The sequence below is a fragment of the Tachysurus vachellii genome, chromosome 18 (assembly GCF_030014155.1).
Source record: "Tachysurus vachellii isolate PV-2020 chromosome 18, HZAU_Pvac_v1, whole genome shotgun sequence".
NCBI lineage: Eukaryota > Metazoa > Chordata > Actinopteri > Siluriformes > Bagridae > Tachysurus > Tachysurus vachellii.
This window is the reverse complement of record NC_083477.1, coordinates 14,320,047-14,336,418: the sequence shown is the minus strand read 5'-3', so window position 1 is coordinate 14,336,418 and position 16,372 is coordinate 14,320,047. Positions and strand designations below refer to the sequence as shown.

Sequence of the window (16,372 nt, the reverse complement as noted above, 5' to 3'; positions counted from 1 at the left end):
ATAACATTCGAACACGAAGAATTTCACAATGTTTAAAAATAATGAAATTAAGCACTAAAAACAAAATGTGTGGGTTTATATATTAGCAGTTAATATACATTTTGGGTTTTTTTACCATTAAAAAATATTGCAAGTTTTCAATTTATGGTTTTGATTAAATTTAAATTTAAAAATGCATTATTACTTGGTACTTGTTTAGTGAAGCATTGTAAAATGCTATGTAAAGCAGCTGCAAAGCTATTATATTAATGACTCATATTTTTTTTATACAAAAAAGGTATAAAAATGGCCACCACATTTTTTAACAGCAGCAGCAATTCAAGTATTTCATTAAGTATTTAAGTAGGAAAGCTACTACGGTTATTGACATAAATATTGAATAAGCCCTGTACCCTGTAAAAATGGATTAACGCAGTTTTTTTATTTTACTTAAAACTTTTTTTAAAACTATGCTCTAGTACACTATATCTAAGAATAATGATAATACGTTTACATCATCAACGCCAGCATAAGGTAACATTTTAAATACAGTGTGTATGATAGAAGAAATAATTAATTAAAGAAAAAATAATTATAATTATTTTGAAAGTACAGAATGTGTAATGTTTATTTCTAGATATCCTTAGAACAACTTTTTTTTTAAACAAGAAATTTGGACTAAACATTTACTGGTCTACATTTATTTTGCATTAACACTTCATATCTCTCCTTCTGTTCTTTCACACTCCCACACCCTTCTGCTCCTCTTTTTCTTGTTTCTCATCTTTTGCTGTACCAGCGCTTCGAGCATTCAGCCAAGTTGCGTAGAAAGATCACTACTTATGTATCGTTTCCATTAGAGCTGGACATGACACCTTTCATGGCCTCCAGGTGAGCTAATTCACCACTCATATACATGCATGTACTACTGTTGAGTGTATTTCAATTGCTATTGGAACAAATAAGAATTATTTTATGCTCCGTATACGTTTACATGTGTTATTTTTTGTATATCGTCGCTGTCAGGCGGAAACCTCGTATGTCCAAATTTTGTCAATTTCATATTTTTTCACATATGGATGCTATTGGCCAGTCCCCACGTGGGTCTGTTATTTTTACAAGTTATTAACCAATCTAAAGTCTTGAAAATAGCTTGAGCGCGAATCTCATAACTCCATTGGACACTTCAACTGTCCACCTCTTCCTCACTCCGCGGGAGAGATTCGCGGCATATTTCTCCTCGAGAAGAGTCGCAACGAATCAACGCGTCTTCTGAGGTAAATGTCTTCAAAACACTGGGCTCAAAGAAAAAAAATCTTGACCCCCGCTAGTTCTGGTGCTCGTCTGAGGACAGGAATTTAGCGCAAGACAATCCATTGCAACGCGGACTTTTTTATTTCCTGAAAAATAACGGTTTTGGAGATACGAGGATTTCGCCTGACAGCGACGATATATGTTTTTTTCTGTTTGGTCCCAGCATGATACAGTCAACACTAACACCGTTTATAACATACAGATCTCGATTCAGATAATAAAAAGTACCTACTTGTACTTGACTTTTGTTCACGATTTAATCCTTACTTTAAAACTTTTTCTTTCTTTTTTTTATTAATGAAAGCGAGTCAGTTTTTTTGGCCATTATATACCTTTATTGGCCATTATATGCCAGACAATGCTGTTGGACCCAATATTTTGTCACTCATTACTTCATCACTATGCATACAACACAACTTAATAAATGCCTTTCAACAAAAAACAACAAATGCATTTCTAAGAACCATAAAAAGGAGGTTTGTGTAACTTTGTCTTCACAAGTGTAGCTGTACACATTTATTTACACATTCACAAATGTGTCAATTAGCAAATTGTTTGTGACCTTCCAATAGCACATATCACCTCGAAATATTAATTCAAAGTGGATTTATGTTTATATGTACATTTTAAAAAGAATTTGAAGATTTTCTGACTGCAAAAGAGTTTTACAGTATTTGGATTTGACATGTGGGGAAATTAGTACTTTATTTCAGAAAGTGTATGTGTTTAATGAAATGATATTAGGGGACAGCATCGTTTTAGCTGTAATAATCTTGCCTTACTTTGAGTAGTAATTAAAATAATCTTCCCTAGTTTTCATATTTTAATTTCAGAGCTTTGAATGGAGAAAATAAATCTTTCAAAAGAGAAGCATTTTATTATATTTTAGACTAAAATAACAATGAGAGAGAGAGAGACGACTATTGTTTTTTTGTTTTGTTTTGACAGCAAAGAAAGCAGAGTAAATGGACAGTACCAGCAATCAGTAGACGTATTAAACAACGACAATAAGTAAGTAACATTCCTTAGTTATTGGCTTGCCTTAAGCACTTTGTTATGCAAGTTTCCATATGAAAGCTTAGTTAGCTGTTTTTGCTGATGAATTGAGTGAATAAAATAATGGTTGTGAGAACTGAACAAAGACGCAATTGCCTGCTTTTTCTGATTTTAAGAATATATCTAGATAGTTTTGCTCTGCATCTACCTCTCTGTCAGTTCCCGGATTTGTATTTAAACCAGCTGAAACCATTAAGGTTGTATTTATATGCATGTACGCTTGTGTGTGTGTGTATTAAAGCATGCGTTTGTGTTTATTCCCTAGATACTCCCTGTTTGCTGTAGTGAATCACCAGGGTACATTAGAAAGTGGCCACTACACCAGTTTCATCCGCCAGCACAAGGACCAATGGTTTAAATGCGACGATGCCATCATTACCAAGGCCAGCATTAAGGACGTACTGGACAGTGAAGGGTGTGTAGAGATTCTAATGAGAACAAAAGGAACCTTATGTAAAAGTATTTGGACCCATATGTGCTTGTTGAACATCTAGATTCAAAGGCATGGTATTCATATGGAACTGGTTCCTCCTGTGTTGTTGTAAACACTTCCACTCTTCTGGGAAGGATTTCCACTAGATTTTGGAATGTTGCATGGGGATTTGTGCCTGTTCATAGTCATAGTGGGGTTGAATAGAGATTTCTGGTGTTCTAGTTCATCTCAGAAGTGTTGAGTGGAATTTGGAAGCCAAATTTGAACATGACAGTTCAACCTCCAGGTCATTATCCACTTAGAAAGCCTACATGATACTGCTGTTGGAGTACTGTTGCATCCTCCATTTAAGGCCACTCATTTAGCTATAGGCACAAATGTGCCTAGCAGGTTGTCCACATACATGTATGTTAAGAATTTCTACTTACTTATATAGTGTAATATTATACACAGATTTATTATTTTGCAATTTATGATATTTGCTTTATGATACTAGATTGCTGTTAGAGTTGTAATCTAAACTAGATTTGTACAGTTCGTCGCGACAAACTTTGATGTTGGCTTTGACGATGCAAATATTTGCAAAGGCCAATGCTTTTTGGACATAAGGGTCAGTGTTACTTTTGGAAGCAAGTAAACAGAAAGCTAGGGTGCCAAAACATTTGGAGGTAAGTGGAGATGAGCATGTGACGTCATCAGAATACACGTGAGGAAGTTCCCCTCATTGTTGTGAGTGTTTTGATATGTCACATGTCCATGTTGTAAAAAGTTTTTGGATTTTGCATATTTTGGGGGTGGGGCTGCGGGACAACCGAAAGGCCAGTCGGTGCACCAATTTAAAAGTTTGTTCAGAGTATCACCCTAAAGGAGCTGGCCGAGTTTGGTGTAGGTAGTTCGAAAGCTTGCCGAGTTATAAACCTCCAAAATTTATAATGGGAGTCTATGGGGAAAAAGGCCATCTTGGATCGCTTAGGAAAGTAATAGCAACAAACTTCAGACCAGGGTCTACAACATATCCGAATTTGGTTCATGTGGCTCGAAAGCTCTAGGAGGAGTTACTCTTGATAAATTTTTGTCTAAGCTTAAATAGGAAAACAGAATGTTGGCTTCTACAAAGCAAACATAATAACTATTACTTTTAAATAACAGCTGTGTTTTTTCTGTTATTTTAATCTAATACACCATCTACAACTATAATTTACAGCTTCAGTGCTTATTTTTTTTCAGGTTACAGTATTAACTAGGGTTGTAAGCCATACATTATGATGCAGTTTTGCTTCATCAAACAGTGTTTAGATTTTTGACGATACTGTTTAATCTCTTAAGCTTCAGTTTAATAGGCGCTAATAAATGACCACATTTATTCAGAATCTGGAGTAAGGATTGTTGTACACTACACTTAAATCACCTATCTAGCTTATTTACACACTCATTTTAAAGTATGAATGATTTGATAACTAATCAATCAAATTATATCAATCATATTAATTTATAGAAATCATATTCTAATTAATTTGATCCAAATTGTTTGCTCATAACATCCCTAATTTTTAACAACATCCTCTAGGGCCTATTGTTTAACAGCACTACATAGTTACCATTACACTCAAGGACAGTACAAACATCTTTGTTATTATTTCTATAATATTATTGGATATAGCTTTCTTACAATAATGAAAATTAAGTGTGGTCTTTTTTACATGCCAGCTTGGGCTAATGCTGTGATTACTTTATAGAATAGCACACTCTAAAATGTGATATTAGGCAACCCATCTACCCCAAACTGAACAGTTGTGTTTTTCATTTATATGCCATAGCATATTATCTCTGCAAAATGTTTAAGTTAAGGTCTTACAACTGAGAAAGTGAAAAGATGTTTCAGTGGGAATGTTATCTGGAGATTTAAGTGTGCATTTCTCTCTACTACAGGTATTTGTTATTCTACCATAAGCAGTTCCTCGAATATGAATAGCTTTACACATCGATCTGCTGAATGCGGAGTGCTTCGTTCATCCGGTGAAAGTGGCTGAGAGGGAGATGACACCTGCAGGAGGACACAATTAACACAAGACTACCTGAAACTGTGACTACCCATTGCTTCCTTCCCACATAGGGACCAAAGCAAAAGAGACAAAAAAAAAAAAAAAAAAACAGATTCATGCAACACATTCAAACCAGCACTGAGCTAACCGTTACTTGATGTGAGAAAAGCGGTGAAGAGGAAAAAGTGCTTGACTGCTTTCTGCCTCTTCTGCCACTTTCTACACCACTGAAAAAAAGGGAGAGGGCGAAATGAACAGATCTGTAAAAACAGGACTAGAGGGCACATCTCAACTTTGAATTGTTTCGTTGTTTTTCTAGACCCCCCCCCCCCCTTTTTTTTTTTTTTTTGTTTTTTTTTTTTTTGTTTTTTGTTATTCTGTCTTTTCCTCCCCATGGTGCTCTCATCCAAACTGACCAAGCATTAGAAACCTGCTGGGGTGAGTCAGTGTCTATTTTGCATATGCATATGAACTTGATGCAACAAAATGTGTTTAAAAAAAAAAGGGAAAAAAAAAAAATGGACTAGCACATCAAAGAAAATATTGCTTTTGATTTTATGTTTTTTTAAAGAAATTATTATAAATCTTGTTTGTGATATTAGTCATGAAATACTTTATTAATTCAGAATCCAGTCTCCATTTTTTTTTAAGCATGGACTTGGCTGAAGCAGTAAAGTATGTAGGTCTGAGTCAGCACTGCCATGGAAGCAATGCCTAGGCAAGTCTGTGCTGTTTCCATTTTCTCTTTATTTTTTATATTCATGAGTGTAAGTGAACCTCATTCACCTTTTTGGTTTTAGAATTCTCTTCAACGGGTTTTTTGTTTTTTTTTTGGTTAGTGTGCAGTTGTTTCTGTCTGCTGGGTTTCCCCCAAATGTAACGTTTATAACTCTGTTGTGTTGGGATCAATTTTGGTAAGGCATTATAAAGCTGATGCTGGCTCTCTGATGAGGAGCAGAAGACCTCACCATTTCAAGGCAATATTTGGCAAGACCACTACTACAGTGATATTTTACTGTTGTGATCTGTGTGCCTATGTGATTTACCTTTGATCATCCCACAAAATTTAAACCTGTAGGCCTATGCAAGGCAGGTGTTAAAGGAAGAGTTCACTACAGTAATTTTGACAGGCATTTCTTGCCTCAGCTTTATCTGTGATTGATAGAGGCCATTTTCATCACTGAGCTGTTTGGTCAAAAGCATGCTTTAGAAACAAACTTTCACCTAGCATTTAAAGAAAAAAAAAAAGCTCGATGTAACAAGTGATTACTTAAGGTTGTTTTATATCAGCAGCACAGCATGACCGGTAAAGCAAAACATCTGCACCATACACAAGTTACAAGCAGTCAGAAATACACATGAAGTATGAAATTGCACTTTGTGCATGCATCAGGTTTCAAATGTTCCATTAGCTATATCAATGTTACTATTTTCACAAACACAATAAAACAGTAAAATACAACAATTTCATTCTCATCTTCCTCCGTATTCCCCATGATGCTGTGCTTGCTGCATGCAAAATGAAGTAATTGTCGAACAGTTGTAAATGGTCTTTTATGTTGTAAATGGTCCCAGTAATGCAGTAGTGTGGTTGATGAACAAAACAGGAACTATTCCAGGAACCAGTGACCTGGAACAAGAATTTGGTCCCTTACCTAAAGATGGTATAAAATGTGGTCTAATTTGAGCATGCTCTGTAGGTGGTTACTGTAAACATTTTACTGAAAGCTGAATTACTGACTCTCCCTGCTGACCTAAATGTTTCTATGCCTCCATCTCAGGCTGCATACATCCATAGTAGTATGGAGAGTAAGGCATTTGAAATGTTCCTAATTTTATTTTTCCACACACTACAGCACGCATAAGCCTATGCACTTAAAAGCAAGAAATAGCACATGGTGTGTATTATGCGGTTGTTTTCTTCCCCCCCTGACTGAGTTCCAACGCACAAGGCCTCCTGCTAAAGGGTACATGATATATCGTGGGTAAAGTTGGGCTGAGCAATTTTGAAACCAGTTTTCAGAACACTTTCAGCTTCAATCAAAGCTCGAAGTAGAAACTCTGCTCTCTGTAGCAACAGAGACTGTGTAAGCCAGTGGAAAAAATATTTACTCCTCCACCAATCAGGACAAATGGCTATCTAATCTCTAGGTATCATGTTTGAATTGCTCCTCCTTCCTGCATTATCCAATCGAAAGATCCACAATCAAGAAAGTGTTAGAATGCAAACCGATCATACTAACCAACCCTAGAGCAGGAGCTGTGAACTGTTGGAATTACACAAGGGGCTGCCTCCAGCAGTATTCTCTGTGGCATCGTGCCTTGTGCACACTGGTGCCTCTGCACACAAACCCAGTGCTGCTCTTTTAAAATCCGTATGCTGTTTCCATGTGGAGCTAAAGATGGAATATAACGCGCCAGTATATTTGTGTGTCTGTGTGATTTTATCATTACTTGTCATCAAAATCGATCATTTGTAAAGGTTGCATGGCTTACGCCAAATCAGCAGTCGCAATTGGCACGTGGTAATACCACATTGAAGACTTCAAAATATAACTGGTGTGCTTATATTTGAAAAATGTATTAGATGATTCTTAGCCAGTTCATTTGGTTTGCTGCAGAATTTCTTTTCCCTTTTTATGCCAGAACTAAACGGGGTGAAGATAAACGATTGTGGCTTGTATGGAGTCTCACTATGGCCATTTGGTCGTTCAGGGAAACAGAAGTATTTAACTGATTAAAACCCAACTGGAACTGTGTCTTGTCTTTCTTTATCTTTTTGCACACACACTTTCTTTGTTCGGTGTCTTAGGAATTATGTAAATTTTAATGAAATCATAAGACCATGTAATGAAGCATCCGATCTCTTAAAGCATTAATACTTTGTTGTCTGCTTAGCATTCTTGTACTTTAATAGAAGATAATGCTCCTCTATTTATTGTAAAGGTTAATTTAAAAGAGTGTCAACTAGCACAGACCTTTAAAAGAATGTAGTAGAATACTTATATAACAATAGAACTAAAGAAACAGAACATTTCTGAAGCTCTAAAGTTACCAGTGAGAAGTATGCATTTAATTTGTCTCACGTTCTGTCACACATTCACCCCCAGGCACACCAGATATTGTACATGCTCAATAATATAATCATGCACTAAAGAAACGAAGCTTATGTTCATATATAAAAGAAAATAGCATTAACGGTAGTCCCACTGCTCTCCTGAACATTTCTCATTAACCTAGCACAAAGTTCATTTAGTAAAGGGTAGAGTGGGCATAAAGGTGAACACTATACAAGTGAAGATTGTTTTAAATTTTAGAATACTGTTGAAAAACTATCCGGTTTCCTCCCCCGGTCCAAAGACATACATGGTAGGTTGATTGGCATCTCTGGAAAATTGTCCGTAGTGTGTGATTGTGTGAGTGAATGACAGTGTGTGTGTGCCCTGCGATGGGTTGGCACTCCGTCCAGGGTGTATCCTGTCTTGATGCCCAATGACGCCTGAGATAGGCACAGGCTCCCCGTGACCCGAGGTAGTTCGGATAAGCGGTAGAAGATGAATGAGAGAGAGTGTTGAAAAACTAGTCTGTTGCTCTTCAACTGTGATTCATTGATTGAGGCTTAAAAGTGTAGGCAAAAAAAGTGTTAAAATGTGTTTTGTTTTTTAATACACCAGTTCTTTAGAGTAACACCAGCAAATTCCATAAAAAAAAAAATAAAAATTAAAAATTAAAAGCATTTAAACATAGTCTTCTGCTAGCATATTTTACAAAAAATATTGGGTTGTCACTCTTAGACGTGTCACACCATGACCCGAGCTCATCCTACACTTATAAAACACATATTTGTGCTTGTCTACTTGACTCAAATCGATGTCTGCTTGTCATCTCCATACTATGTTTAAACAGCTAGTAAATGTATAGTATAGGAAGCGTGATGGGTGTTTTACTGTTATACTGTAAATGACTTATCATAGAAAACAACACATTAGAACAATTTTTAACATCAAGTCGTAAGTTTTAAATCTCAAATCTCTAGTAGAAAAGGACAAGTGCATTGGCCTGTGATATGCAGCTCACATGTTTGCGTGTTTAAAAGAAATCTACATTAAGTTAAATTTACATTTCTGTAATTTGAAAGACGGCTTTAAACAGAGAAGTACACATGCACTTATTTAATAAGTGCTAGTTTAAGTGTTTCATGAAGAGGGAGATCTTCACCCATCCAGTAGTTGTTCGGACATCTAGGAGAAATTTATTCCACCGCCTCGGTGCCAGAACAGAAAAGAGTCTTGGTGTATACTTACATCTTACCCTAAGAGATGGTGGGACCGGTAAAGTAGATCAGAGGCAGCGAGGAACAATGTGAGGAGTGACAAGAGTTCTGAGGTAAGATGGTGCTGGTCCATTTTTGACTTTGTAGGCAAGCATCAGTGTTTTGAATCTGATGTGTACAGCTATTTCTGATGTGTGCAGATCATTTGCATAGGAAGAAGGTAGATGGTTCTACCAGCAGTGAGATGCAGTAGTCCAGTCTCGAAATGGCAAGAGACTGAACAAGCACCTGAGCAGCGTGTGTGGATAAAGATGGCTGAATTCTTCTGATGTTGTAAAGAAGATCTAAAATCTTCTGACCAATCCATTTCATGTATTCAACATCACTGTGGTATACCAAGCTTAGTAATTCTATACAGAACAGCCTGTGACTAGAATGCGATTACGTTTTGTTGAGAGTATATTGTTAAGAATTATAAGCTTGTGGTCAGGAATTAAAAGACCTGCTCAGGCCAACCCTCCTGTAAATACACCATAGCAGTTGGTGATGCAGATGGTGTGTGACAAGAAAGAAAGGCCTTTGGATTTGCTCTTTTATTTTGAACACTTATCTAATCATTCATTCATTCACTCATTTTCTACCGCTTATCCGAAATACCTCGGGTCACAGGGAACCTGTGCCTATCTCAGGCGTCATCGGGCATCAAGGTAGGATACACCCTGGACGGAGTGCCAACCCATCACAGGGTGCACACACACACTCATTCACTCACACAATCACACACTACAGACAATTTCCCAGAGATGCCAATCAATCTACCATGCATGTCTTTGGACTGGGGTACCGGAGTACCCGGAGGAAACCCCCGAGGCACGGGGAGAACATGCACACTCCACACACACAAGGCGGAGGTGGGAATCGAACCCCCAACCCTGGAGGTGTGAGGCAAACGTGCTAACCACTAAGCCACCGTGCCCCCCTTATCTAATCATATAATCTTTTATTTTGGATGCTGAAGATAGTCAACAAAAGGCATAAAGCAAGATAAGATTGCAAGTGTATTTAATGAGAAAGTGTTTTGCTTATAAGTAGACACTGAACTAGCACAAACAACATCGTCAGTAGGAAGTTTGTTAATGTTAAACATTTCCATTTACAATAGCATACACATGCTATACTGTATATTTGGTTAGAGGTATCTAAAATAAAAGCACTAAAACAAAACGGAATAACTTACAGTCAGTGAATCATTTGCAAGTATTCAAACTCAGTCACTGACTGGCAATGATAATAGAAGAAAGAGGTCATCTTAATGTTTGCCACATCATACTACATTGTTAATAATGTTGTTATCAGGGGGTCAACAAATATTTTGTCCCTCACCAGATGGCATTGTTTCCCCATAATGCATCGCAACATGCCCACATTCATTCTGAAGAGAATAACAAATGGAGAGTGAATTGCCATCATTCCTTATGTTCATCCCTAAGATTAATGGACCTATATTTACAATGTAAAAGATCTGTTTATCGATACAGTATCACATAGCTTGCTCTTCTCTTTGTACTAGTAGCACTGTAGCACTGACAAATTGCATAGTGAGCCTGCAAAGGTTTGGGCACGATATCCATTCTAAATATCTACAAGTATCAGGGCTTTTGCTGATTTAAATACAGTTGTTCTTGCAGTACAAGAACTAGAGTGAACACTAGAAATAGACTTTATTCAGACATAGGACCTTCACACATTGACATGTTCAAATGTAGGAAAAAGCACACCAAGCAACCTTTTCAAGCAGATGGGTCATCACTCCAATATCCTGGTACTCATTTTTACAAGGAACCATAGCAGGCGAAGAATTCTCAGGATAGTAACAGTGAAAGAATCTGCAAGGATTTTAAAAGAACATGACTGCCCAAGTTAACACATGTTCTAGCCCTTTTGCAATTTGACATCTCTATATAGACTGGAGAATATACACCTAGAAAAACAATCTCACAAAGATATGTATTTGTACTGTATTATCTGGCACATCATGGTATTAAACAAAACTAGATTTTGTTCTAATGTATGCAAGTAATATAGAGGAAAATCTTGCTTTTAATAAATGAAACTAATAAATGGCACAATATATTTACGAATTGTAGTTATACAGTGTAAGAAACAGTGAGTGGAATTTGGAGAAGGTTGTACATTTTAAACATAGGTTATGGCAAGAACAGAGACAATAATCTCCAGTATTCCACAGAAATCTATACACGATAGCAGCAGTTCGGTTAGTGTTAAGCCAGCAGCTATCCCATTAAATATTAAAGGCAAGCTACATTTGGATGAGAGAGGGACGGTTCACATGAATGATGTACCTTACAAAGGTCTCAGCAATACTATTTACAAAAAAAGGATAATACAAAACTGTTAATCCTGTCAGAAAGGAAGGGTTACATAATTCTAGACATTCAGGTACCTTCTGTGGATTCATAGTAAACATTCAAAGGCAATGCCACACACAGGTAGTTTTAATTTTCAATGGTCCAAAAGGCAATAATACAATAAAAAGAATGTAAAGTCTTTCATTTAGAATAGCAAAACACTTCCAACATTTTGCTCTCAAAAGAATAAGAGATTGCTCCATTAAAACAGATAGATAAGTGCTGTGCTGTTAATAACGTTGTCTTGTTAACTTATCTTATCTTTCTAATAAAGTTATCTTTGGGTAAACTCGTCAAAAGCAAGAAACCCTTGACTCCTTGTCACCTCTTGTGTTTAATGACCCTCTGCAGTCTGAAGAACTTTATGGACATCTTACTTGAATTTTGCAGTGAATTCAGGAAAACAATACTTTAATAGGTTCAGTATATCACAAATGAAGAGTAAGACAAATGTTCCTTATTTTTAATAAAGACATCATTCAATATCCTTGATCTATAACTGAAAAAATATGTCATGCTTTTTTTCTTTTGTGAACTGGTAAAAATGGTTGATGCCGCTGTTCATCTGTTCAATTTATCAGTCTTCTTCCTCACTTTATTTTTTTTCCATAAAATGTTTTGTCCATCTGTTGTCCATAACCATATGCATGTCTAAAGAGTTTTGTTGTTTTCTCTCAAATGCTGGTCTGCAGGTCTCCATTCAGTAGTGTGCTCTGAGTTTCACTAGGGTTCATCCGTGTCTTGTCTTGCCTACTGTCACTATGGTCAATCTCATCCAGGCCACCTACTTTCTTCAGGCACAGAACATTCTGGAAGCTCTTCTTGAAATTCTCTGACAAGAAGGCATACAGAATTGGATTGGCACAGCTGTTAGCATATCCCAGCACTACCACAAATGCAAAGGTGCTCCTCAAGATCGGTGTCGTGCTAATGGTGCCAGTTACAGATGTCACATTGAAGACATAAAATGGAAGCCAGCAAAACACAAACACAGCAACCACAATAGACACCATGCGTGTCACCTTCCTTTCTGAGCGCTTCCGCTTGGAGGAGCTCACCCGTATCCCAGATGATTTTACTTTGATAATGATGAGTAAGTAGCACATGCAAATAACCATTAAAGGCAGAAAGAAGCCCAGAAAGAAAGTGTAGAACATGAAGGCTGTGTAATAGGCCTCCTGTGGCTCAGGCCACACAATGGTGCAGAAACAACCACCTGGCTTGGTGATCAAGCTGCTGAAGATGATGATGGGCAAGTTGACCAGCAAGGAAACTCCCCACACTGCCAGGTTAATGATCTTGGCCAGTCGAGGCTTTCTCCACTTGGTGGACTTGATAGGATGCACCACAGCCAAGTATCTATCAATGCTCATGACCATCAAACAGAAGATGCTGGTGAACTGATTGAGAGAGTCCACAGTCATGACCACACGACACAACACTGCTCCAAAGGGCCAGTGAACCAGGGCTAACTGGATTGCAATGAAGGGCAGGCTCATCATGAAAAGCACATCAGCCACAGCCAAATTAAGGATGTAGATGTTAGTTACAGTCTTCATTTTGGCATAACGCAAAATGACATAAATAACCAGAGCATTGCCACAAAGCCCTACAGCACAAACTATGAAGTAAATGAACGTCATGACCACTGTGCCTGTCTTGGTGAAGCTGTTGTCAGTGGCATTCCTTAAGCTCTCATCTGAAACATTGCCCAGAATAAAGCTCTCATACATGAGAGGCTCTGACAAGTTTGGGAGTGAGGATGGAAATATCCAAAGGTCCATGCTGCCACTTAGTCAGTTTAATGCCATTCTTGAATGTAACCCTTTGGATAGATGGAGAAGAAAATTTAAAGTGAAAATAATTGCAACCATGTATACAGACTCTCATTCTCTATTATCAAACAAATGCAACATCAACAAGAATCAATCCTTCATAGCATCTGCAACATATTATAAATAAATTATAGAAATTATACTGCATGTCTGACATATTATCAGCACCAAAATATTAATATGTATTTGGCATATTAACATCCCTGTGGGCTTTAGAAGATGAATACTTCAAAACGAAACTAGCAATGGTAATGGTACTTAATGCAATCCTACACCTTGTGCACTGTAATTGACCTGACAATCCCTGGTATTTGCTCTAGAATCGCTACCATTAGGCAAACAAAATTATGTAGTAAAGGTCTCTCGACTAACTTTTATTTATTGCAGGGGCACATCTGCACTGAAGTAATCCTGTTTAAGTGGAAGTGGCAAAAAAGGACGTCTTTGTTGAATGATGGGCAATTATTTCAAATGGCAAAATGTCTATTTTTAAAAGCGCTGAAAAAAAAAATCTAGGTAAATGAGACAGAAGGATACAACAATAGAGGAGCACTGTCAGTTTGTCAGAGGAAACTAAAAGTTTCCAGATTTTATATTAGAAATAGATTGCTCAGTGGGTCCAGGGAGTATTCCTGCCTTAAAAACTCCATGCCCACTGTGGCCCTTACAGGAAGCAGCTACTGATGATGCCTAAATTATATATATATATATATATATATATATATATATATATATATATATATATATATATATATATATATATATATAATTAATTAATTAATCAATTGTAATTGTATATATAAAATAATTATAAATCCAGACATAATTTCATGAAAGTGTACAATTGGAATTAAATAATGACTAGGTTGGTTTTACTATTTGTCATTAAATTACATCAGTATTATCCAGACACATAAGAGCTGCTTTATATTAGGACATAATATGTAGTAGCTAAGCAAAAAAAATCAAAATGTGTCAGATTTTAAACCCAAAACATGAAAGTATTCTTTAGTTGAATTCTGACAGTTGAATATTTTGCACAGTTCATCACTGAAAAAATAATGAATTATATAATGGTTATAATAAAAGCGTAACTCCTACATGTGACGCACTTCTCACAAGTCAAGAAATGCTTTAGAAATAGAAGCCCATGCCTTAAACCTTATGTTAAAATTAGTTAATATATTTGTATTTGATGGTGTAATAGTTTGGACACAGACTGTATATGTAAATCTAATACAGCAGTAAAACATTTTTCAACACCAATGCTTCTATTGTACATTATCTAGCTTCTGAAGGTAGAATTTTTAATAAATACAGGTTAACTTTTGTTCACTTTTGTACTTAAAGTTCATTTGTATATGGTTTTCCATAATTTATTTTCATTCCTTTCAGGTAACTGCTTCAACCTGTTCAGGGTTATGGTGGATTTGGAGCATATTCTGGGAACACTGGACATTTTACCTTATGGCATATTATTGTAAGGTGGGAGAAGAGTGGAAAACTCTGAGAAAAACCTTTTCCCTGGACATAGGAAGAATATGCATGGAAACACACACACACACACACACACACACACACACACACACACACACACACACACACACACACACAGTTACCTGAGCTCAGGATGAAACTGCTTACAATTTTGAGGTAGCAACAATAAACGTTGCACAACTGTTCGAATAATGCATTTTAATATGTTTATCATACTTATTTAGACCTTAAATATGTATATAGCCATATCATTTGGAAAACACCAATCTAAACATATAATAGGTTTTTTCACTGATATATATATATATATATATATATATATATATATATATATATATATATATATATATATATATATATATATACAGCTTTAATATAAAGCTAGATTTTCTTTATATTTATATAATAAATATTCTTTATATTTATTTGTTTGTTTGTAGCCAAATAATGCATTATCAAAATATTGATCAACTTTTTTTTTATATAACTGATTATATTAAACTTAACAGTATAGATATATTTATATTATTTGATCACAGATGATCTGAATTAATAACAGCAGCTTTTTTAACATTTCTTTTTTAATCTAGATGATTTAGAGGCTTACCTATTCCCAGGTCCTCACCAGAATTCCGGATGAGCTTTTTTTCTGCTCTGTTTTTAATCCTGTTGAAACGAATGAATTCGATGGTCGCTTAAACACAGGCGCTTGTTTGTATGTGCGCGTGGCGGTAATGCGGTAAGACCGAATGCACGCGCTCTGTGGAGTTTTCAAGGCATCTGCAGCATCGGAAACAGCGATGATCAGGGAGGCGTATCAACATCAGAGAGAGAGAGAGAGAGAGAGAGAGAGAGAGAGAGAGAGAGAGAGAGACGTGCAAAATATAAATAGTCACAAACATGCAAAATATTTTTCAATGTGTATTTTTGCACAATATTGTTATTTGCACTTCTCACACTTTATGTACGTAACTGATCTGTCATATATTCTGTATTCATATTTAATACTCATACTGTCTATATTGTATTGTATCACATCGTCTGCATTGCCTTGTATAGTCTGTATTATCTTGTCTTGTATAGTATAGTGTTATTTACTGTATGTCTGTACTTTTGAGAGTCACAAACAGCTGGAACCAAATTCCTTGTGTGTGTCAACATCAACACAATTGGCCAACAAACCTGATTCTGATTCCGATATGAATTCAAGTATGAACGTCATGTGAATAATAAAACCATTTCCTTCATGTGAAAAACAATAACATTATAACCTGAAACCCAAGATCTATCTCAGATAAATGGAAATTATTTTCACTTAAATTACTAGTTTTCTCTGATCTTGGCAAACTGTAGTTGGCTTCATTTTTTTCCATTGGCTATTATTGTCATTATTATTAACATACTATCACAATTGTCCCTATTACTGAGAACATGAGAAATCGTGCTTGGTTTCTAAGGCTAAACATACAGTATGTTACAGTAAACTCAAGCTACACAAATAAAAGTAACAGTTT

At 36.2% G+C, this 16,372-nt stretch overlaps 2 protein-coding genes across 2 annotated transcripts in view; one reads left to right on the top strand and one right to left on the bottom strand.

Annotated features, from left to right (window-relative positions):
• The window catches only part of LOC132861162 (ubiquitin carboxyl-terminal hydrolase 22-like), a 43,906-nt gene extending 36,323 nt beyond the window's left edge, over positions 1–7,583 (top strand). The window contains exons 10-13 of the mRNA XM_060892550.1: positions 779–870; positions 2,242–2,304; positions 2,615–2,764; positions 4,712–7,583. Of these exons, the coding sequence (XP_060748533.1) occupies positions 779–870; positions 2,242–2,304; positions 2,615–2,764; positions 4,712–4,754 (348 nt within the window). The 3' untranslated portion in view covers positions 4,755–7,583. The remainder of the gene's footprint in view (positions 1–778; positions 871–2,241; positions 2,305–2,614; positions 2,765–4,711) is intronic.
• A 3,376-nt stretch (positions 7,584–10,959) lies between these two features.
• LOC132861163 (somatostatin receptor type 2-like) lies at positions 10,960–15,594 on the bottom strand. The gene is made up of 2 exons (XM_060892551.1): positions 15,466–15,594; positions 10,960–13,351 (listed from the first exon to the last, which is right to left on the bottom strand). The coding sequence occupies exon 2, from the start codon at positions 13,308–13,310 to the stop codon at positions 12,201–12,203; it is 1,110 nt and encodes a 369-aa protein (XP_060748534.1). The 5' UTR covers positions 13,311–13,351; positions 15,466–15,594; the 3' UTR covers positions 10,960–12,200.
• Between the last annotated feature and the right edge of the window lie 778 nt (positions 15,595–16,372).